At 48.1% G+C, this 22,406-nt stretch overlaps 1 protein-coding gene across 1 annotated transcript; it reads left to right on the top strand.

Annotated features, from left to right (window-relative positions):
* The first annotated feature begins 16,314 nt into the window (after positions 1–16,314).
* On the top strand, positions 16,315–22,185 carry LOC142574871 (endothelin-converting enzyme 1-like). The gene is made up of 3 exons (XM_075683872.1): positions 16,315–16,890; positions 19,413–21,139; positions 21,789–22,185. The coding sequence occupies exons 1-3, from the start codon at positions 16,315–16,317 to the stop codon at positions 22,183–22,185; spliced, it is 2,700 nt and encodes an 899-aa protein (XP_075539987.1).
* The last annotated feature ends 221 nt before the right edge of the window (positions 22,186–22,406 follow it).

Raw genomic sequence — 22,406 nt, 5'->3', positions numbered from 1 at the left:
GCCCAGACTACAAGTTGGTTTTTTTAAAGCGTTTTTAAATGGTTTAGAATACTGGCATCCGGAATTGCAAAGCTGGCTATCAGAAAATTTGATGAAGCAAAGTACGCATGCAAGGCAAAATACGAACTCTCTCAAGCGTGTGTTCGGTGAACAAGGTCGGCTGCATCGTGTTTGGCGACGAGAGAGCGGCACAGCGTTCTTTATCTCATCGGCGGCGCTCGGCTAGCAGCATGCATTTTCGCCGTCAACCCACAGGAGCCGACATTGTTCAGCGAACGCACGCTTGAGAGCAGCAAGATAGCTACTCGCAAGCGCTCCAACATGTGGCTTTTTTTCATATTTCGCGGGCTCTTTTTCCAACCCGCAAAAAAAGTACTACGTGACACATATCGTAAAGGAAACAACTCGATCGGTGGTTTCTGATGGCGGTCTACAAATCTACGTATCATACTTGGAGTCCTCAGCCAATATTTCGAAAGTTTAATAATCAAACTAAGTCATTTATGGGGAAGAACGTGTCTGAGTTAGTACAGTCTAATGCGAATAGAATGCGTTCGGTTCAATTCGCTTCCGACGCGCCTATAATTTTTAAATTGTTGGCTCAAGTTATGTGGGACACGTTGTATAGAGTGTATTTGTTTTATCTCGGGCACCTGCAGTCGGGTTGAACTGAAGTTTGCACTGCCAAATGCCTCACGGTGCCCCTTCGACAAATGATTTCGACCAACCCGGTTAATTTGCGCTTAATCCCTTTGCCGCTATCAACTACCTGCGATGTCGCATTAGCAGGTGCAACGGGATTAGGCGCGACGTCATGAAATGCCGACAAAGGAATCCATTGGCCTCCTTTGAGGGGCTTCTGTTGCAGTTTTTATTTGTATATCACTGTAAGTGTAGAAGCACCGTAGGAAAAGTGGTGTGCATGACGCAAGTACGTCTGAGTGAGGTCACGACTTCCATGAAACGCTCATGCGCATGGATGAACAAGAAAAATTTGGCTGCGGTTTAGCTTAGCTAGCCTTTCATATGTAAAGCGAAATCTTGGTTTAGCCCTGAAAAGTCTTGGTTTCACTTGGCTAACCTTTGATTTAGCTGTAAGTATTATACTTAGGTATGCAATCACCGTTAAGCCAGATATGACGGCCGTGCCTAGGTCGGTGGCTAGGTTAGGCATGGGTAGACCCGCATCGTTCGACGATGCGACTCCTGTTGTGCCACAGGTTAAAGTGCAAGTGCTTAACATGCGAAAAGACGACCGCCGAAGCACAACGGGGCAGTGCGCGAACGCGTTCGCTACACTGATCTCGACGGTGCGACGCCTGTTGCATTGAGGACTTTCTCCAGTGAAGCAGCTCGCTGGGCGACAACCGCGGGCTCGTCAGACGCCGCTAGGTGACGACGGCTCAAGGCTTCCCCATCACGCGCAACGTTCAGAGAAGACGGCGCGGCCTCGCTCTCATCCACAGCCAAGCTCACACTTACTAGGCGAGCTCGGCGCTGGTCTTAAGGCAGGAACACATGGGCGGAGAGCGCTGCGAAGTTCGCAACGTCGCGCCGGTGCCTGACCGTTCGCAACGGCAGACCATCGGCCGCCGCATGGGTCTAGCGGAGTACATATTACTGGCATGCCGCAGTCGAAGCTCCGCACCGGCGAGCGGCAGCAGCCCATGAGAGAGGCGAGAGCGCAACGTCACGGTGACGTTGACATCTAGTAACATTGATAATAGGCGATGCTTCACCGACCCGGTGCCGTCGGCGCGCCGCTGCGGCGATCGCTCCCAGATGCGTTTCCCGCTTCATGGCACGTTCACACTGTGGAATGCGGCGTCTACAGCGAATGGAATAATCTTGCCGCCGAAAATCGCGTCGTTCACACCGCTTGTCACCGCACTGCCGGAGCGAGATACAGTGCCATCTGCTCCATAAGTGCTAACCTCGAAAGAAGCGCGGAATATCCCGGATGTTCGCGCGGCTCGAAATTGCGCAGTTATCTCCGCTCGCGTCAAGATAGTGTGTTAATTTTGCGCGTCTTCCCCACTGCTTGGAAAGGCAATGGTGAATCCTGCACAAGAAGAGGCAGTACTGCTAGGCCTGTTGGCAAGTATCTTTCTGGCGATGCATGACGCGCAGGAGCAGTCGCCGAAGAGATGTCGGCAGCCGAGTTGGTGGGTTCGTCCAGCTCTGGAATAGCGGGAGCAGCTTGGTCACGGCACGAAACTGCAACCGATCCTGCGAGAGCGCGACGTGGAGTACTACAGAGAGTAAGTTGAGATTATTCTTATTCGTGACAACATTCAATCACGAGCAGTTGAATTCTTCGATGTCGTGTAGTGCTGTGAGCAATGTCTTTTTGTATTCCTAGGTACCTAAGGATGCCTCCAAGTACTTTCGACACGCTCGTGCACCTGGTCGGACCCCAAATTCGGAAGAAAGATACGAATTTCCGAAAAGCAATCAGTCCCGATCACCGGCTTGCACAAAATGTCAGGTAAGATGTCGAAACCACATGTACATGCTACTGTTGAGGACGTTTTCGTACTCTGTGAAATGAGAAACAGAAAGCATGCATTCTAGATTTTTCGAGCGTGTTCAGTGAACCTGGCTCAGTGTCTGTTTGGAATTGCGTTAATTAAATAAGATTCAGTTGGTGCAGCGAACGGCTTTTAGGTATGTGAATATTTTGAGCAGATATTGTTAAAAGCACGCTTGCCATAAGCAGCGTTTCTTCAGCATAGGCGCCATGTTTGCTGTTTCACGGCGTCTGAGAATAAATGATTATCTCGCCAGGTTAGTTCTGATTGTAACGTTGAAAAGTGGCCCTAAATATCGCAATAAGTTACATACGTAAGTCCAACCGCATCTCATTTACTTTATGTGGATTTGAAAAACATGCAACCGTTGTCGTAGCCATAGAACAAGCTAGACAATGCTCAATAGAGTGTCCTTGTAAAGATTTGAGTGGCTTCCCTTAAAAATGCAGATTTTCCTATTTAGTTAACCTTGCACCAACCTGGAATTGTGCATTCTCTGAATTTGTTTACGTATACTTTTTCTTCAGATTGTTGGACGCAGGGGACACGCTGCGGTCATCTTGTTTCAGTTTCCTAACGGACACTTTACACCCGTGTCGTCGGTGTGCCAGGTGCTGTGGGAAGTCCTTGGACCGCTATACGTTGCCTGTCCATCAAGTGCAGATTAGTGGCTACGGGTAAACCCCACGTTATTGCATGGTCTTCAATGCATGTACTTTAATTGTAATAGGACGTACATAACTGATATGTCATCTCACCAATGGCTGCTTTCATTGATGTTGCTCTTGCTCGCAGGACAGGGTTATGTATTAATTCTCAATTCATGTACCCTCATCCTTCACATTGCAAGTGATTTCGAGGAGCGGTGGAAGATGCCCCACTGTGTGGGAGCAATTGATGGAAAACATTTGGCCATCGAATCTCCCTCCAAATGAGGAAGTGAGAGCCACAACTACAAACATTTTTTTTCAGTAAATCATTGCTTCCCATCAGCGACGCTTGTTAGAGGTACTTGCGCATGATTGATGCATTACTGGTAGTGACATTATTCATGGTGAGCACCACCTAGTACTATTTTGCTCAGTGTGACTTACAATTCAACAGCATACTGAGGGTTGCTTTTGAGTAAAAGGCGTGTGCTTAGGCTTAGGTGGACACTGAAGAGCTCAAAGCTAACCCGCAGTCGCTGACCACGGCGGCCTTGTAATGACATTCAAGTGTTTGCACATAAAACCCCAGCTATTATGTATGAGTATAAGGTAGTAAGTTTTCGTACATGTGTATGCGCAATTATTGCAAAATTTGTGCATCGCTTAAAAGAAAAAGAAAAGGACGGCTTACCTTAAACGGCCCCTCACCAGTTCTGGCTATATTGAGCTGACAAGCGCAGAGCATAAATTGCGTGATAACGATCGTGTCTGCAAAGTGTTACATCGCTACGTGCCGGGGAAAGATCTGAAATTTCAAACCGAACGACGTATTTCCTTCTCCTCGCGGCCGCCGCGCTCCAAGGCGGAGTATGACGTGCTCGCGTCCCTGCGCATATATATGTACTTGAGTGCGCAGTGTGACGTCGTTCCTGGTGACACGCTACTTGGATATTTATTCAAGGCACCATCTGTTATTTGTGTCATCTGTTGCTTGAATTGACGAATTGTACTTTAGAGAAATAATAAAAAAACACAAAGGTTAAGTCTGCATGTTTTTGCTTTACTTCGCAGCGAAGCAAGAGAGATGTACTTCCACATCGTCTGCTTGTTCCCACGGTCGTGCGGTCACGTGCGCAGGTACCGAAACTATGCCATTTTCTACCGTGTTCCAGCGCCCGTGATCATGGTCTGCGATCCGCTTGTTCTGCCTCAGTATTCGTGTAGCACTGATTTATACCGCTAGTCATATGTCCTTGTGCATAGCGATTGAAATCGTGCGCTGCGCGAAACCATAAACGTTCGCACGCAACGCCGCCGGCGGAAGTGCGCCTTGCCGAAAAAAAAAGAAAGCGAGAAGAAAAAAAAAGTGAAGTCGGGGCCCGTGACGTATGGGTCACGCGATCCTCGAGGTCTGGCATGGGAGAATGCAGGGAAGGAATCTCGCTTGCGAAGGCTGTTATCTCGCTATGCAGTGGAGCCCGCCTTCCGAAATCATGGGTTCGCAGAACTGAAATATTTCTATTTCAGCTAATAATGAGCCGATTTGAAAACTTCTTGCGGCAGAAAGCTCCTTAGAGGACACGTAACAACTTCCAGCGTATAAACAAAATTGGTTATGGGGCCTGGTGAGGGGCCCTTTATTGTAGCCTGCGAAGTTGTATCCTTGGTTTGTGTTACATAGCTTCTTTCCTTTAGCCACTACTTTGTAGCCAACCTAACAGGTACAAAAATTAGCGTTTACAGAGAAGTATTTCCGTTATCTTCTTAAGATTTCTGTACGTAGAAATAGGCCACCACGGGAGTGACTCAGATGGTGGTGTGTTCAGCCGAAGTAGGCTACAAGAGGCCATACTTTCAAACAATCAAGGATTCCCCCCTGATGCACCACTGAGAAACGTTGGCTATATTCCTATCTACCTGGTAAAAGAAGAAGCGTTTCCGCTGAAGACTTACATGACGCGGCTGTATCGCAGGAAAAGCAAGTTCAACCTTTTGATCTCTTTGCAGGGTGGGCAGCATTTTTTATGATACGTATTGCAAATTGTTTATTGACATAATTTACCCAAGAATGAACTTCTCACAACACATTGTGATTGCATTGCATGCCGGACACCTGAATGAATATGTCCATTAACAGTGCTTCATGAATGTGGGTGCTTCAATGAAGGAATTGAGCTCCAGATGATCACATAGTCCTTGAAGATGCAGTTTCCTCAGTATATTTGTCTTGCTGCAACGGCGTTACCCCTTAATGGATATGGTTTACACTGGACGTGTGCATATTGGGCTATAAATCTACAACATGCAAAGGTGTGAGTTAGAATTATTGTAATTTCTTTCCGAAAGAGGAGCCTGAAGCACTTCGGTCACATATTTCCACACTTTTGTTTCGAAGCCATTTCTTTGGTCTTTCCTCCTTTCCTGAGGAGGCATTTTCTTGACAGATTACCAATAAAAAAGTACAAACGGAAGTAACGATGCACATACTATTCTTGCATCTTATCTTCTTGCTTGGACATTGTCACAGCTGTTACAGAAAAATTTGTCTTTGCAGCTCAATATGTGCATAACTTATCATGCAGGTATTGATCCATTTATGCCTGCTAGCACAGAGGAGCAGCCATTATAAGGTGATTCTGCAAGAAGCTACTTTGCCAAGAGCCACAAAAAAAGGATCTTTAAATGGACCCTAAAGGCAAATACTAAGTCAAGCTGAAGTGTTATGATAGCGCTCGAGAATCTCTAAAGTGTCAATATTATCGCGAACAAAGCCTTAATAGTCGAAAAATATGGGTAAATGCAGAGCATAACCAGAGACTCTTCCGGCGCATTGAAGCACTTGTACGATGAAAAAAGCACTCCTCAGTTAAAATCTAACACAAGTGTTCAACTACTTGGTGCATAAAAAGAACATCCTTGTGTTGTATTAAAAAATGAAATAAAATGCTACTTGCGCAGCGGTATTTCATTTTTAGAAAAAAGAACATCGAAATTGCCGTTGACAACGATGCGGATGGTTGAAAGGTTTCATTTGCACTCGACTGTCCGCCGCCCACGCTTTCGCGTTTCAGCACTTTCGTGATCGCGTAGTGAGTGCTGCGCTGGTTTCACTGTCTCGCGAAACTCGCAGGAACTGCAAGTAGCCGAAAATTCAACTTCCATGTTATGTCGCGATATGCCCGAAAGATCCTCGCCACTTGACCAAAAAGCAGCTGCAGCGGCGACTCAAGCGCTCCGTCTTGACTCGGTACCGCTGTCTGTCGGGCGTCGTTTCACTCACCGACGACAGCCAGCAAGAGGTGGTGATGGCGTATGCATTGGCACCACTCCCCAACGTTAGCAGGAGATCTGAATGTTGAAAAAGGCATACGGGCACTTCAGATGGAATTTTCTCGTAAACTAAGTACTTTCTTGACACGAAACAAGCCTTGCGAGGTTTCTGGGATAGTATATAAACAGTCCACCTCGACGGAGTACTTGCCCTTAACGCCCCTTTAACTACTGTGTTAGTAGAACCTGTCGGTTCATAGTGTATGCCTTCGGCACAATTGCACAGAACTAGCGCATCCCTGCGCCGCCCGTTCAAAGCTAAGGACGACAACGTGAGAAGCGTTATCCCTGCTTGCGTAGGACTGCATAACTTCCTGCTCAAGGAGTCCCCGACTTTGCGATCTGCATTCTGCCCTTCTGGAACAACTGGTCATGCAGACTCGCAGGGACACATCAGGGGAGGCAGCTGGAGGGTCGAGGACAGCAGCAACAACGCACTGCCACCTCAGCGTAGCACAGGCTGTCACGCAACCAGGTAGAGAAGTTTTCATGTGGTTTCATGTGAATGGATTTAAGTACCCTTGAAATATAAAATTGGTGTTTCCACTACACAAAAGTTATTTAATTAAAGCGACACATACATCCCTTGTTGGTGATTACCAATGCAAATGCAAACAATTAATGTTCTTGTGATAAGGATGCATGTGGTCACCGGCTTTAAATGTTGATATGACCTTAATTTTGTTACATGTAATCTGCTTATATAATCTGCGATGATCATCTATGAGGCTCATCTGAGCACATCATCAGACACACGTAGTGAAATCCTCGCTACAGTCAACACTGCCAAATTGCATCAATACATAGTTTGTCTCGTAATCACCGCACACATGTTGCAAATCAATAGAAACTTTCGCTATCTCTATTGTCATGCCTGCAAGTTCTTTACAATGGCTACCAAGAAGCTGCGCTTCACGTGGAGGTGTACAGAGCATTTATGATACAATGTGGGCATTCAAAGTTCACACTCAACGGTTTTCTTCAAGGGTCCATATCAACAGCATTATTTTCACACAGGCAACCTATTTAAAAGTGCATCAGCAAAATACTTGATTATGAAGAACTTCCCAGGAAGCATGCAAAATCATGCATTTGGGTAGTCTGCTGCTTGCTACTGCTACTCCTGCATATGCATATTTGTGTGAATTTCTTTTCTTAAAGCTGCCTTCAAAATGCGGCACGACCTTGCCAAGTACTTTGTCACTGATGGCCAGAGCCCTTGGCAAGAGTCCATGATGATGTGCAGAACGCTGTACAGGGTAAACGGCTGAAACATCGCGGAGCACAAGCACACAGCTATCGAGAACCATGAAACTGGCGAAACTCCCCACGCCGGTCAACGCACAGCAACTCACGCTTCCCGATAACAGCAGACAAAACGTGAAACGTCATGCAGCAGGCTAAGCTAGCCCCGCGGCACGTATTTCCAATTGCTAGTAGGTAGAGCGGGGCGCGGCACTTGCGGAGACGACGGACGTTTGCGCGCATGCGCGCGTAAAAGCGAGAGCAAGATAGGAAAAGTTTAAGATTCTGCTCCTCGAATATATGACTCTGCCTAGGCATTGCGGAGGAGTTTCTTCGCGCGTGTTATATGTGCTTTTCTCTAGGCGTGACGCCAGATATCGTGGGGCACGGTAGAGCTGAACCTAGCATCGCAAGTTAGCGGCTTGACGCAATTATATTTTTTCAATCGTGTTTCTAAATAATTAAAACACCGTGTCATTATTCCCCGATATTGGCGGCTCCTCCAGGACACCAAAGCGGCAACGGGGACATCTAAGCTAGAATCCGGACTGGTCCGTGGGTTGGGGCTCGTCGAAGCCTACGTGTCCCAGGGGAGTAAAAGATCGGCTGTCCGCTATCGCCGGCAGCCCAACTTTTATGCGAAGACCCCCTGGCACGCTTCGGCCTCCGCGGCCCAAACCCACGGGCTGCTCTGCTTGGAGCTTTGATTCGCCCTCTACCACTTGGGCGCCCTGGAGAACCTGCGCTGGCTGCTTGGATATAACCTCAAGTGCTCTCCTGAGGCCTTCGTTGGCCGGTTACATGTGCTCTCTTCGAGCAGTGTTTGTTAAAAATGCAATCTATCGTTGCAACTAAAAAAGCGACCCGCAACTTATAGAATACTAGTCAGAACGTTGCCCCATCAGACACAGCGATCACCAAATGGGGTGTCCGCGCCCACTGCCTCTCCGCGCGAGCAGCCACGTGCGGAGCGTAAACAAACTGGATCGCAATCCGCAATGCCGGCATGCTAGTAGGTACAGCGGGGCGTGGAGTTTCTCACGGCGTTCGAGGTTTCAGCGTAGGCGCGAGTAAAAGCGGGTGCGAGAGCGAAAATCTGGGGCCCTTCGCTCCTTGAATATGTGAGTCTGCCTAGGCACTACAGAAGAGGTTTCTTAGCGTGTGTTGTATGCCGGCATTGTGGAGTGCGGTCCAGTTAGTTTACGCTCCGCCACTGGCTGCCGGCGCGGTGAGGCAGTGGGCACGGACGCCCCATGTGGCGATCGCTGTGTCTGAAGGGGGAAGGTTCTGACTGGTCTTGTATGAGTAGCGGGGCGCTTTTTGTCGCGACGAAAGATTGCATTTTTTACAAGCACTGCTCCAGGAGGGCACATGTAACCGGCAAACGGGGGCCTCAGGATAGCATCAGAGGTTATAATAATGGCAGGTAGCGCAGGTCTCTAGCGCCACCAAGGCGTAGCGGGGGGATCAAAGCTGGAAGCAGGGCGTGCCAGGGGTGTATAAGGTCGGCTTCAACGAACACCCCCTGGCACGCTTCGGCCTCCACGGCCACGACCCACGGACCAGTCCGGGTTCCAGCTTTGATGTTCCCGTTGCCGCTTTGGTGTCTCGGAGGCACCGTCTATAATGCGAAATAATGACAAGTTGTTTCAATTGGCAGAAAAGATGATTTAATATATATATATAGTTACGTCCAGCCGCCAACTTGCGACGCTAAGCTCAACACTACCGCGCCGCGCGACTTCTGCCGGCACACCTAGGGACAAGCGCATACAAGACGCGCTAACAAACTCCTCCGCAGGGCCTAGGCAGAATCGTATATTCAATGAGCAAAAGTGCCAACATTTCCTCTCTCGCAGCCGCGTTTAATCGCGTATGCGCATAAACGCCCGTCGACTGCGCTAGGGCCACGCCCTGCTGTACCTAGTAGCGATTGTAATTACGCCACAGGGGCGGCGGGCGCGCACAGTGACAGTCGAAGGTGAGGGAGTTGCGAGAGAGGGCAAAGGGAGAGGGCTTTACTGGAGGGGCGAGACGACGTGGCTTCCTGGGTCGGCGTCTTCACGAAGGCAGGCGAGTGCCGTAATCGGTGAAGGCGAATCATACCGCTGTCAAAGGGGCACTTTAGTTCGCAAATTGCATCGATCTAAATAGAAATAAATTTGGAAGGAGCGCTACTACACGGCAATTTTTCAGTCGCAATTGATTTTGTCTGTCCTTAACCCAAATAGGATATAAATGTTTGATTCTGATTAACATCAATCGCTAATGAAAGCAAACTAGCCTGAAAGCCGTGAACACTGGTGTTTAAAGGTTGAACGTTGGCACTACTTGCGCATGGCTGGCTGTGCCGGCTTGTGTGGGTGGTGGAAATAATTTAGGCGTAGTTATTGCTAATGATACCGCGCCGAGCGGTTTAAATTTCTTCGTTTATCACTTATAATGTTCGTGCTACAAAAACGAAAAAAATCACATTCTTATCTAAATCAAGTGAATGTGTGCTTCTCTCTTGACGGGTAAGTCAACGACATAATAATTTATTTAACTTTTCCTAACGCCGCAGCTGAGTCAACATTGGAAAATCAATTACCGGAACAGAGACATGCCGACTCCGAAAGAACAAGAACCAGTCCTTGCATGGCACATTGAGTACACTGTACAACGCCCAGAATAATTAAACATCGCACGCGTAATGCCAAGGTTGTGTAATCGTTCCCCACCTGCGGCAAGTTGTTTTTTCATCTACTTTCATTTCCATGAGTTTATCGTTTCTTTATTTAATTTATTAAGCACAAGTAATTTCCCCTATGTTGCCCTTGCTGTCAGTGTTTGTTGGCTTCTTATGGCATGACTAATTTCGCAATTATATCCTACAGCTAGTATTACGCTAGCACAAACTGTATCGGTCAGTTGTCTTTTGCCTCCGTAGATGGCTTTCGCTTTCTTTAAATGCGCTCGCGTCAATGCGTGAGGGGTGGGGTCAGAGGAGCGTTACGCTGTTTGCTTTAGGCAGACCTAATTTTGTATAAGCAGCTGAGTACAGCTAATGAAGCCTCAAGATCAACTGCAGAGCAGCTCTCAGCTTGTGTCAAAGAATCAGGGGCGCAGATATAAGGTTAGTGGGGGATGCATTTTTCATGCAACTACAAATGTTTATATTAAAGCTTGTTTGTCACTCCATCTCCTAAGCCGTATTGTCTTGCTATATTTTTCACTCAGGATTCCTAGCTGCCTCCTTGCCCAGCCACACATCTGCAGTATGGTCAGCCATCCAAAGTCGTGCTAGATCGGCTAGCCACAACCTTCTCCCAGGATGTGCAGCTCAAGTTGACTGTGAGCTTTTCTTGTTTGAATTCAAAGCTGATTGTCAAAAGTGAACATAAAAGATTTCCATTGCGTAAAAAATACACATTATGTTACTGCTCATGTCTTGCGATTCGTTTTTTACCTTTGTTTCTACTACGGAGTTGATCAAACGAGCTTCTTTCGACAACAAATGTGGCTGCTATGCGCATGAGTACCGTGGAACTAGAGGGTGAGCTGCAAAGCCAGAAGCGAAGAGTGTCTATTTGTCAGCAACATAAGAAGCAACACTTTAAAGATTGCATGCATTCGAACGAACTTTGTTTAGTTGTGCTGCCGTGCCCTGGGCTGCTGTGTGGACTAATCTTTGACATAGTGGATCTCGTCAAATTATTGCTACTAGCTGGAGATATCGAAACAAACCCGGGTCCTGATACATCCGGTATTTTGCGGCAACTAGAACAAATCCTGAAGGATTTAAAAGAAATGAAGGAACAGCGTTTAACCGCAATAGGCAAGAAACTAGAGCAACTGAAAACCCTAGACAAAAAGATTTCGTCTTGCGCGGAGAAGGTAACTAAACTTGAGAAAGTCGTTTCAACGCTGGAATTAAGACTAGACGATCTTGAAAGCCGCTCCACACGATCCAATCTAATTGTGTATGGCGTGCCAGAAGAGGAAAAGGAAAACGAAGACACATTACAACTTACAGTAAATGCAAAAATTGTCAAAAATGTCCTGAAACTCGAAGCTGTAAGTATCGAACGTATACATAGATTAGGCAGGCCGGATACCACTAAAACAAGACCAATAATTTTTAAACTTCTCGACTTTAGAGACAAAGCTAAAATCTTGAGAAACTGTTTCAAGCTAATGGGGTCAAGTTTTTCGATCTCCGAAGATTTCTCGCCTCGCGTACGAGACTTAAGAAGGAAGTTATGGAATTCTGCCAAAACAAGGAAAGAATCCGGAGATAAAATTGATCTAATTTATGACAAACTACGAGACGAAGACAAACTACTGGGACGAAGAAAATAATAATGTAGCTCCTTTAAAACCAGGTTCCGTCAATCCTGACCTAACAAAACAGCAACACGGCCCCCGAAGCCTACGTTCACGCCGAACTTGATATCCGACTTATCCTTCTTGCCCGCTAATATGCCCGTAGCATATTAAAAAAACAAATTCCCTTGAAGCCTTGATTCTTGTATATGAACCTCACTTTCTAACACTAACAGCAACCTGGCTAACAGCTGATGTTAAAGATGTTCAGATAGCCCCTGCCAACTACGCTATCATCCGGGAAGACGGGACAACACGAGACGGTGGCGTGGCCATTCTAGTAAAGAAAGAAATCCCGTTTTTAATGTTACCGGATGTTGCGGGCGTTGAGGCTATCTTTTGTAAACTGCGCTTCCCATCTTATACTGTTGTCGTAGGCTGCGTGTATCGCAGTCCTTCTTCCGGCCTCGACAATGTGCGCCGATTGCATGAAAAAACTGAGCAATATGCATCAGGGTCCAGATGAATAATCGCAGGTGATTTTAACGTTCCTGTAGTGAATTGGCAAACAATGCAGCATCATTCACGCTGTGCGGATGTGTTACTTGACTTTATGTTATCGGTCAACATTACACAAGTTGTAACTGAACCTACACGTGTACAGGGACCCAGCTGTTCCATACTAGATCAAATATTCCTAAGCAATCACTTCATAAATGACGAAACAAGATTAAGCTTACTAGATGGTATTTCGGATCACAAAATTACCCATTGCACTATACCCCTTCATGATAGCGTTACCCCTCAGCAAATCATCGCTTACCCCGACTATAGTAAAGCTAACGACACTAGTATACTTGATTACCGGATTAATGAATACCCTGGTTCGATTCCCACCCAGCCTTTCTTTGCCTACTCACTGCGTGTGGGTCGGCAGCCGCCTGAAGCCGTTGTGTCGCTGCCCCCTGACGCGTCACACCGGCAAAGGTGTTCTTGGGCAGACATCAAACCCGCTTGCGTGCCTCCTTGAATGATATATTCGCTTTTACTCTGATTGTTACTTTCTTCCAAGACGGACATGACCGCGAGTATGCAGCGTGCTCCCCACCACAGTCGCACAGTGGAGAAAGCTTTCACATGATTTAGAGAGGTGCTCGTTAGTGCTGCATTTCGCACAAGTCTAACGCCCTCGGCACTTCTGCGAACTGTGGCCGAATCGCTGGCACTTGAACCGTCAAAAAGGATGCGGGATGTACAGCCTCACTCTTATTTTTACAAACCCTGTCTCGATAGTGTCGGGTAGGTTGATTGAGCCAAATGTAAATATTAGGCGCTTGGTATCCATTTCTTGTCCGTCACGCCTTATCCAAATTATTTTGACATTGATCCCGTTCTAATCATTCCAACCGTATAGAAGTTCGCCTTCAGACAATTCTAACAGATCAGCATCGGAGGCAACGCCGTGGGTAGTATTCATTGTGCGGTGGGGGGTCACTGTTAGTGGAACACCCCCAAAAAGTACAAGTTTGGACATTTTTTCATGTTGTTTCAAATCGCGGAGTTCTAGGAGAAGATCACCATGAGCAATTTTGATGCTTTGTATCCCGGACCAGAAACTTCTGTCGGAGATTTGAAGACTACGAAGTGTGAGATCATTCTTACCGTCTTCTCAGGCTTATCAAAGTGGATTACATGAAAGCGGGGAAGTTCAGTGTACGATTGCCAAAAAAGCTTTGACATCTTTGGTGCGCCCTCATTTCTAAAGGCGATCATGAAGTGGGGGAGAAAGAAGTTTTCATGAAAACAAATAAATATTTGGCAGCAGCGCCGACCGCCCTCCACGGAACCCAACGGGGAGATGCGGCAGAGCTCCCATGCAAGTCTGCATAACGCCAGAGGTACGCTGTCGCTATAACCAAATACGGTGTACCCTAGGCAGCATTGCCAACAAGATTAAGCCTTACCGCCAAGGAGAAAGGAAGTAAATGGAAAACAGAAGAAGACACGTAAGGCCAGAAAGTGGGATAGAGACACAAAGACTGGAGGTGCCAGCTATAAAGAGGTTTGTTACCTCTGCCGGGGCCCTTAAAGGTCCAAACGCCGAGGATCGGCTCAACCTCCAGGATCCCCCTTTCCTCAGACACGGTTAAGCTGCGCAGGGCTACACGCGGGAGGGTCCAACCCTCATGTGTTCTGGTGCGTGATGTCGCAGCACACCAAGCGCATGCTTGCGCAAACGCCCCTGCGGTGTTTGGGCTCTCCGATAAATCATGGACACTTGGTGAGGTACGCGACAAATACTTGGCCATATACATTTGCATGGTTCCAAAAGAAATTATAAAATAATGCCAGAGCCACCGTCCTGTCCACAGTAACCGCTCAAGAGAGAAACAGCAGGTGCTGCGAACTCTGAGTGAGGATAAAACAATTGTCATTAAGCCAGCGGACAAAGGTGGTGCAGTGGTGCTACTTGACCGGAGTCTTTACATAGCCGAAAGTTTCCGTTAGTAGGCCAACACCAATTTTCACACAGAACTCCCAAGTAACCCTGCAAAGTAATTTGAAAGAGACATAATGGACGCCCTCACCACTCTGCTCAAGGCAGATAAGATAACCGAAGCGATGTTCAAAGCCTTGATACCGCGAAACTCAGGCCCCGGCCGTTAACACTTACTACCCCGAATACCCAATGCAAACAATCGCGGCCGCCCTGTCGTACCCAACAATGGAACAGCGACCAAGAAAATATCCCCTTTTAATGACATTCTCATCAAGGACATTCCATGCTCATTCTCCTCGTACGTCAAAGAAACAAATCACTTCCTTCGGGAGGTTTCAAACCTTGCAGTGCCGGCGAGGAGTTACACATTGGCCGAAACATACGCACGCGCTCTTTCTCTATCTTTCTCCCTCGCACGCACACAGATACAGTGCGTAAGTACAGAAATCCATGCGCACACAAACAAGCACCGGTTTGATCGCACGCATGCATGCTGAAGCACGAACAAACACGTTCGCACATTTACACATTGACACGCGTCCACGCATGCACCTCAAGCACGCAAGAGCACGGGCACACGCAATAATGCGCCTGTACACGCACACGCGCATTCACGCATGCACACACGCATACCGTGGTACGCGCACATGGAAATACAAAATACCGAGGCACTCGCGCACGAGCACATACACACAACACATACACACTCATATACACAACCATACACATGCACACATCAGACGTGCGCACGCATAATATATATAGATATATATATCTGTCCTGGCTGCCTCTCAAACAACGGCGCGTGCAGACTGACTATATACACTCCCCCTACCATTGCTGTTCCAACGGCATCTGTAATGAATCGCTCTACGATTTAAATTTAGCGCTTCTTGAAATCTATGTGCCCTCTTCCGGGAGGGTGCGAAAATCTTTCCCCCGGTCCTGGTACTTCACCCCCCATCCTTGACTAAAACACTGCTTGAACACACCACAGGTGCTAGAAGGAACTACCCTCTTGAAATAGTAGGCTGAAGCTTTTTGATCGTCGGCCGATATTTTTAAATATAAATTTTCTTATAATTTTCCCCATTCAGTTACACATGCTCATTGCGCGAAGTTGCGAAGAGAAATGTCCAGAATTCCTGGACATTGTTCGCGACTACGAAACTTGGAGCACTCACTTTTTTAACGGGTTAATTGTGCAATATATTCCTCGTTCCTGCTTCTTTTCGGTTGCACATTTCTTTTGACAATTTTCCATAATTATTCAGTTTACGCGCCTTTCCGTCACCCCATTCTAAGGACATACGGGTATGTGCCACAACAGCGCAACACAATCATCACAATAATTCTGTTCAGGCGATGCGTCATTCATGCAACGAGCAAGCCCGTGGCATGTGGTGTGTTTCGCGTCCAAGCATTGGCGTGGCGCCAGCATGGAAACACACATTTCAATTTTTAAACAACTAAAATATTCACACGTCACCTTACGTTTCTAAATTTAGACAATAAGTGAATAATATTGAAATGATCATCTAATATTAGTAAGTCAACATTTTCGTTTATCAGTGGAGTTAAAATTAGAATCCAGGCGGCGCTAGCGTCGCGTGAGAGAACCGGCCCCATTGGTTCTTTGCGTATGTCACGAGCTTGTTGCAAACAATACCAGAAGAAGAAGAAGCAGGGTAAAGGCATTTCGGATTGCTAATCTTCGGCTCTGCGATTTGCGACCACAGCAAGCAAATAAGAGATGCTTCCGAGCTCTCAGCATCAAGCCGATAAGAGCAAGAGGCGACCTCGTGCTCGAAGAAACTCCGCGAGCTCCTATGGACGCGCATCTTCTCGGAGCTCCATTTCCTCTGGCAAGCTTGAAGGGACCCACCACTGTCCGGGCTATCCCAATCAAAGAGCTCCCGCAGACGCCCCGTTGGATTCAGCTCTAAGAGAACGCTACACATCGCAGCCGACACAGGCACTAGAGTCTGTTGCCGGTGCTCGGTCAATCACAGCCGCTGCGACATCTTCCACATCGAACAACGAAGCAGCCGAGACAACCCTGACGGCCGAAGTCCGCAGTGCAAAGCTACCGCCTGGTACGGTTAAGGCGAGAACACGCTCCGGCTCTACCGTCACTCTGGCGGTTCCCATCGACGCCGTCTCGAGAAGCGGACACTCAGGAAAGTCGTCGACGCAAGACTCGGGGTCCCAGCGCGAACCTTCGTTCTCGCCCTTCGTTAGAGTTCTCGAGACGTTGAACAGAGCCCGCATTGCAGAGCAGCGGGCCAAGCGACGAGGAATCAAATCTTCGGTCTGGGACTCGGAACACGTGAGCGAGCTGTTTCTTTCCCGCGTTCACGCCGTAGTGCACAGGCTCAGCTGTCAGTGTGCGATCTCTGGCAATCGAAAAGGTGTCACATATAGTTGTTGCAATGCGCGACATATCGCTGAGTTGCGAATCCTGGGCTGTATTTTTCAAAGCGAAGCTTATTATGTGCCTCTTCTTACGACTTTTCGGGCGCTGCTGCAGCGATCCTCTTGCCGCGCTTGCCGCTGGGATTCATGCAACGCTACCAGGTGGCACTAGCCTCCGCGCATGCCAACAGAACCTACATGCAAGCTCTGTTTCAGGGTGGTGACAGCCTTTGTAAAGGTATTTACCGCCACCAGTTAGATTCGGGAGTTAAGCTTACCGCCAACTTATAATATGTGGGAAGCAAAATCCCGAAAAAGAGGCCCAACGGATGACGTTTCCTGAAACCTTTGGGGACGTGAATTAATTAACCTTTAGAGCGAAGCTGTTAAGGGCTACTTTCCCCACTACCGTGTCCGCGCGTAGAAAAAAAAAGGCCCACAATATGGCAATCCCGGGCCGACTCGCGGCGCAGGTGACGCAGAGGTCAAGAATCAACGAAGTATGTCAGTGTTGCTACAGCTCCCTACATCACCCGATGCCTTGTCTCACCGTCACGTTTTTTTTTCTTTGCAAAGCGAAGATTTCTTTCACTCTTCTCACGATTTTCCGGACGTTGCTGTGATGGTCGTGCCGTGAGTGCCGCTGGGTTTCTTGCAACACTACCAGATGGCGCTCCCCTCCGCGAATCCCGACTGGCACCGCTGTGACAGGGTTGAACATTTTGCGCGTATGGCAGATACTACGCTTGCTTTCCTATCCGACAGAAATGGAGGTGCTGAGCAGTGGAGGTCACGTGCCGTGCTCTGATAGTGTAAACATTACAACCGTCCATAGCATGAAGAGAGCCCTCGGAGCTGGCGTCTTAAGCGTCTCGACAGCATGCTCGCCAGGAATGCAGAAGGAGCAGGTAAACACGCGCCAGCAAAATGGCTGCAAAGCATGCACTCAGCTTCGAGGACACCCAGGCCCGAAAGAACGGTCGCGCGTATCAGGAGCGTCTTCGCTACGCAGTGAAACGTGGTGCAGACGCCGAATCTATGTATGCAATGCATACATGCAATTATATTATTTGAATTACGCGCAGCTCTATAACGCCATTTAACACTTCTGCGACGATGCGATGTGCCATGCGAAGCAATGATAATGATCAGTCCTCTCAGGCATTATATACAATGACGCGCAACAACGTATCAAGCAAACACGTCTCCCTGTGTATTCTGTGGAGTACGCAGAGAGATTGCAGCGGCGCACGCCGGGTAACGTGGAACATCAACTCTCCACTCTAGTATTGGTCTAAACACTGAAGAACTTACGCACTCGCCGCCAACATCACCGCTAATTATCGTGAATCAAAGCAATGCCGTGTAATGCCCTCGGGTCCTGAGGGTAATGAAATAAATAAATAAACAATTAATTAATAATAAAACCACATACAAAGCTTGCTTATATCGATTACCACAGTGCACGGGATCCGTCGATGCTTTTTTCTTTGAGGCACATATGTACGGAAGGACAAGAGAAAATGTTCCGACGATGGAAATCGCGAGACAGCCTAACTTTATTCGGACTTCGCTCCACACTGTGGAACTTCAGCGACCGGTGTCATAATTGCGAGGACTAGAATACCGACTGCTCCTTTCAGTTGGAGGGCAGTGGGGCTCGCAGTAACAAAATGTCGTGTTTTTTTTTCTCAATCCTGTGCCTCAAAAATACCACCGATCGAAGATGCTTGTGTAAAAAGCACCACAGCGTGTGCGACGCACTACCTGGAAGTGCTCGAAGTTGGGAGTGCATAATCAAGCACGTCGTGACAAACCATAACGGCTGAAACCACAGCGTTGGTGCTACTGCACCTAAATCTCGACCCTAGTCTCCATTATGTCACCGCGAACAGCACAGCTACTGTTGGTTTGCTGACGCGACAGCTGAGTCGAGCAAACACTGGCTGTAAGCACACGATAAGCAGAAGCTCAGCGCTATGGTTACGTTCGCTGGCTCGTTCCAGAAATCACTGGCAAGATACCGCTGCCGCATGCAAGCACTGAAATTGTGACCTATAGATCCTTGCACGACAAGCCTCTTCACCATAGCGGCACGCAATTCTGTCACAGGGGAGCCGAATAGCGAGCTATAAATACCAACCTCGACAGCATACTTTACAATATAACACATGCTATGGTTCCTCAGCAAAATCAGGCAAATCTACATAATGAAAGGTCAGAACAACCACTGGCCTGCGTCATTAACAATGTTTCTCGGATTACCTTTATGCCCGAACGGCAGGTGTCGGAATATTCACGTAAAGAAAGCAAAAAATAAATTGAAAAGCGCATGTGCCTTCTTTCTGGTAACATACACGCGGCCTCACTTTTTCTCAGCACGTAATTTGGTTATCACGAATAAGTGAGATATTTCTTTCGTGCTTCATTTTACAGGGGCAGCGCGGTTCACGGATAGTGGTCAGAGTAGCAGGGGTACCTATCACAAAGGAGCACATCCTCCTCACGGCCATCTTCATTTTCATAGTCACAACCGTAACAGCCGCCGTGGTCATCCTGTTCAGAAGAGAGCAAGAAACTGCTCCGACAAAGCCGTACTGCAAGACCAAAGATTGCGTCGATCATGCCTGGCGCCTTTCGTATAAACTAAACAGCAGCCTCGATCCCTGCCGAAACTTCAGGGCTTACGTCTGTTCCGCTTGGTCCCCACCAAAGGGGTACCTTGAGCACTCTAACTCAGCCATGGATGACGTACGGAAATCTTGGTTCCCACTGTTCAAAAATATTCTTACAGAAGGCGCCAAGATAATTCGGGTTGGCCGCAAGCCGCTAGTCATGTACGCCACATGCATGGGCGACAGTAAACAGTACGGCTCGAACGTGGCGATCTTCTGGAAGTTCCTAAAGGAATGTAGACTGTCGTGGCCGGAAGAGCCAGAGTCAAGTGACACCAGCGCCCTCGATGTACTGATAACGCTCGCGTTCAAGTGGCAGGTTTCACTATTCTTTCAATTGAGACTACTGCGCTTGGGACCCGCACCGAATTGGCGTTTGACTTTAGGTCCAGGCCCACTTGTACCGCTAATGTACCAGCATCATCTCACGATCAAAAATACCGGAGGATACGCGAAGTACTGGGCTGCGTTCTTCTACATCCTCAAGGGAAGCTCTGACAAGGACGCGACGATAAACCAGACGCTCATTGAGACAACCATGGTGTTGGAAGGGGACGTCTTTAGAAGTCTCCTATTCGCCATGCGTCCACTTGGAGGCCAACAACTACTGGTGCCAATCGCCAAGATTAGAGTCTACACTCCTCCTCTGGACTCGAAGCAGTGGCTACGGGCATTGAGGCAATTAGAGCTTCAGCCTCAGATGGAATCCAACGACCAGGTTCTCATAGCCGACAAAAACTTCTTCCAGACCATGGCGGCCGTGATGGCCTCGTACACGGACATCCAGCTGCTGTCCCTGATTGCGTGGTCTTGCGTGCAGCTCCTGGCACCGGCAGTAGATTTGCAGCTGCTGAAGTACCTGTACGACCAAGGCGTCATACGTTACCGGCCATACTTCTGCGAACGTTTTGTCGAGACCGCCTACCGACTCCTGGTAGTTGCTCTCACCTCTGTGTCGCGTTTCTCAAGACAGGAACGCTCCGTCATCTCTGCAAACTTCGACCACCTGGTTGCAACCGCCATCGCTTTGGTCAACACCACAGACTGGCTGGATGCCGAGAACCGACAACTTGCCGCCGTGAAGCTGGCTTCGACACGCCTGCAGCTGTGGCCCCCAGAGCATTTCCTGGAGAACGAGGCACTCGACCGCATGTACGCGACTTTTCCGAGCGCCGGATTGCCGTTTGCAGGATATTGGATCCAATCGAGTCGGTCTGCCGCTAATACGTACCATACGAGTGCCAATATCGACGTCTTGAGCTACGCGGTCAACTACGAACTGCCGTACCTCTTATACGATGCTGCAAGTGGCGCAGTGAGGGTAGCTGTGGGTGCCGTTACTCCGCCCCTTTACTACGCTGACGGGACCAAAGCTATGTTCTACGGAGGACTCGGATTCTCCATGGCGGTCAATCTCGTCGCATCCATGGACAAACAGGGACTGCAGTGGCATCCAAACGGCACTTTCGGCGACTCCTTTTTGTCCCCGTAAGCTTCTTTAGCCTAATTTTACGAATGTGATGATTTTCACTTTTACATGGCAGGTTATTCCAGAACAACGCAGATAGACTACTTTCCTAATATTATGGGCATAATCAACCCATTATTTTTGCTACTTCGCCAAGTTACAGCTTATGGCGATGCGCCATCGTTGGCCATGACACGGTTGTTTGAACTAAGCTAGCCTTTGTATTTAACTGTGCGAAGAAATTTCTAGAATGGGTCAGGAGATCCTTTTACCTGTAACGATACACGGATGTTCGCGTATATTGACAATCGAACTGGAAGAGCTTGTTTCTGAACTGATTTATGACTGAAGAACTTTGATATCGCTATATGCTCTCAAGTACGGCCGACTGCATTTTGAAATAGCTGGGAAATGTTTACAGAGTGAAGCCACCCAAACACTATACGAAATTCACATTGTAGAAGTTATCTAAAAGCGCATTGCTCCGTCCACAATATTCAGAACTGGATGTTTTCTACCAGAATTTTTTCCGATTTTTCCGCTTTTCCGAAAGTGCTTACTTAATAATTCCAACGACAATCTAAAATGTCCTGTCTTACTTAGTGCGCTATTAACGCCGCACCTCCGTTTTGTTATAACTATCAAAGATTTCACTACTCTTCTTTACAGCGCCGCTTCTCGAGCCTTCGAAGACCGGGACGGCTGCCTGGCGACTGCAGAGGAGGCTCCCGTCGTCGACTCCCCCACCTATCCGACCCGACCCGGCTCCAGGACCAGCGTCTTTCCCGAGATTCCCGCGCTCGAAGTGGCCTACGCAGCGTACAGGCGTTCCGTCAGCGAAACCGACGACGACAGTCCACAGGGTATTTCCCGGAATCTCTCGGGCGATCAGGCCTTCTTCATGACTTTGTGCTACATGACGTGCAGCCTTCCCGGAGCCGTGGGTCAGTACACGGTGGACTGCAACAAGGCTGTGAGCAATTCGGAGGCATTTGCGCGGGCTTTTCAATGCCCGTACGGATCAAAAATGAATCCCAAGAAGAAGTGCACATTCTTCACCCGATAAGTGGGGGCTGGAAAAGACCGAAATCACGGGCGATGTTTACCACGCCACAAGTGTGAACGTACACAATATATTTATCAGTGTCAGACAATATACCTCTTGACTGGACCTTTCAATGCCTTGAACTGTGCTCGCCGTCTTTTGCAAAGCGATGGCGCTCTTTGTATGAGGGCGTCAGCAGTGCAACTGGCACTTCGTCTACGTGGCTTGTTCTGGCGTACGAC

Source organism: Dermacentor variabilis, chromosome 3 (assembly GCF_050947875.1).
Source record: "Dermacentor variabilis isolate Ectoservices chromosome 3, ASM5094787v1, whole genome shotgun sequence".
NCBI lineage: Eukaryota > Metazoa > Arthropoda > Arachnida > Ixodida > Ixodidae > Dermacentor > Dermacentor variabilis.
Note: the sequence above shows the minus strand (reverse complement) of the source record. Positions and strands in the feature narration are given on the sequence as shown.

Bases quoted from the DNA above. Each gene is read 5' to 3' on its own strand.
- LOC142574871 (XM_075683872.1), top strand. From the start codon at position 16,315: ATGCTTCCGAGCTCTCAGCATCAAGCCGATAAGAGCAAGAGGCGACCT. The intron at 16,891-19,412 runs GTGAGCGAGCTG...TTCATTTTACAG, and splicing joins CGGTCTGGGACTCGGAACAC to GGGCAGCGCGGTTCACGGAT. The intron at 21,140-21,788 runs GTAAGCTTCTTT...TCTTCTTTACAG, and splicing joins GGCGACTCCTTTTTGTCCCC to CGCCGCTTCTCGAGCCTTCG.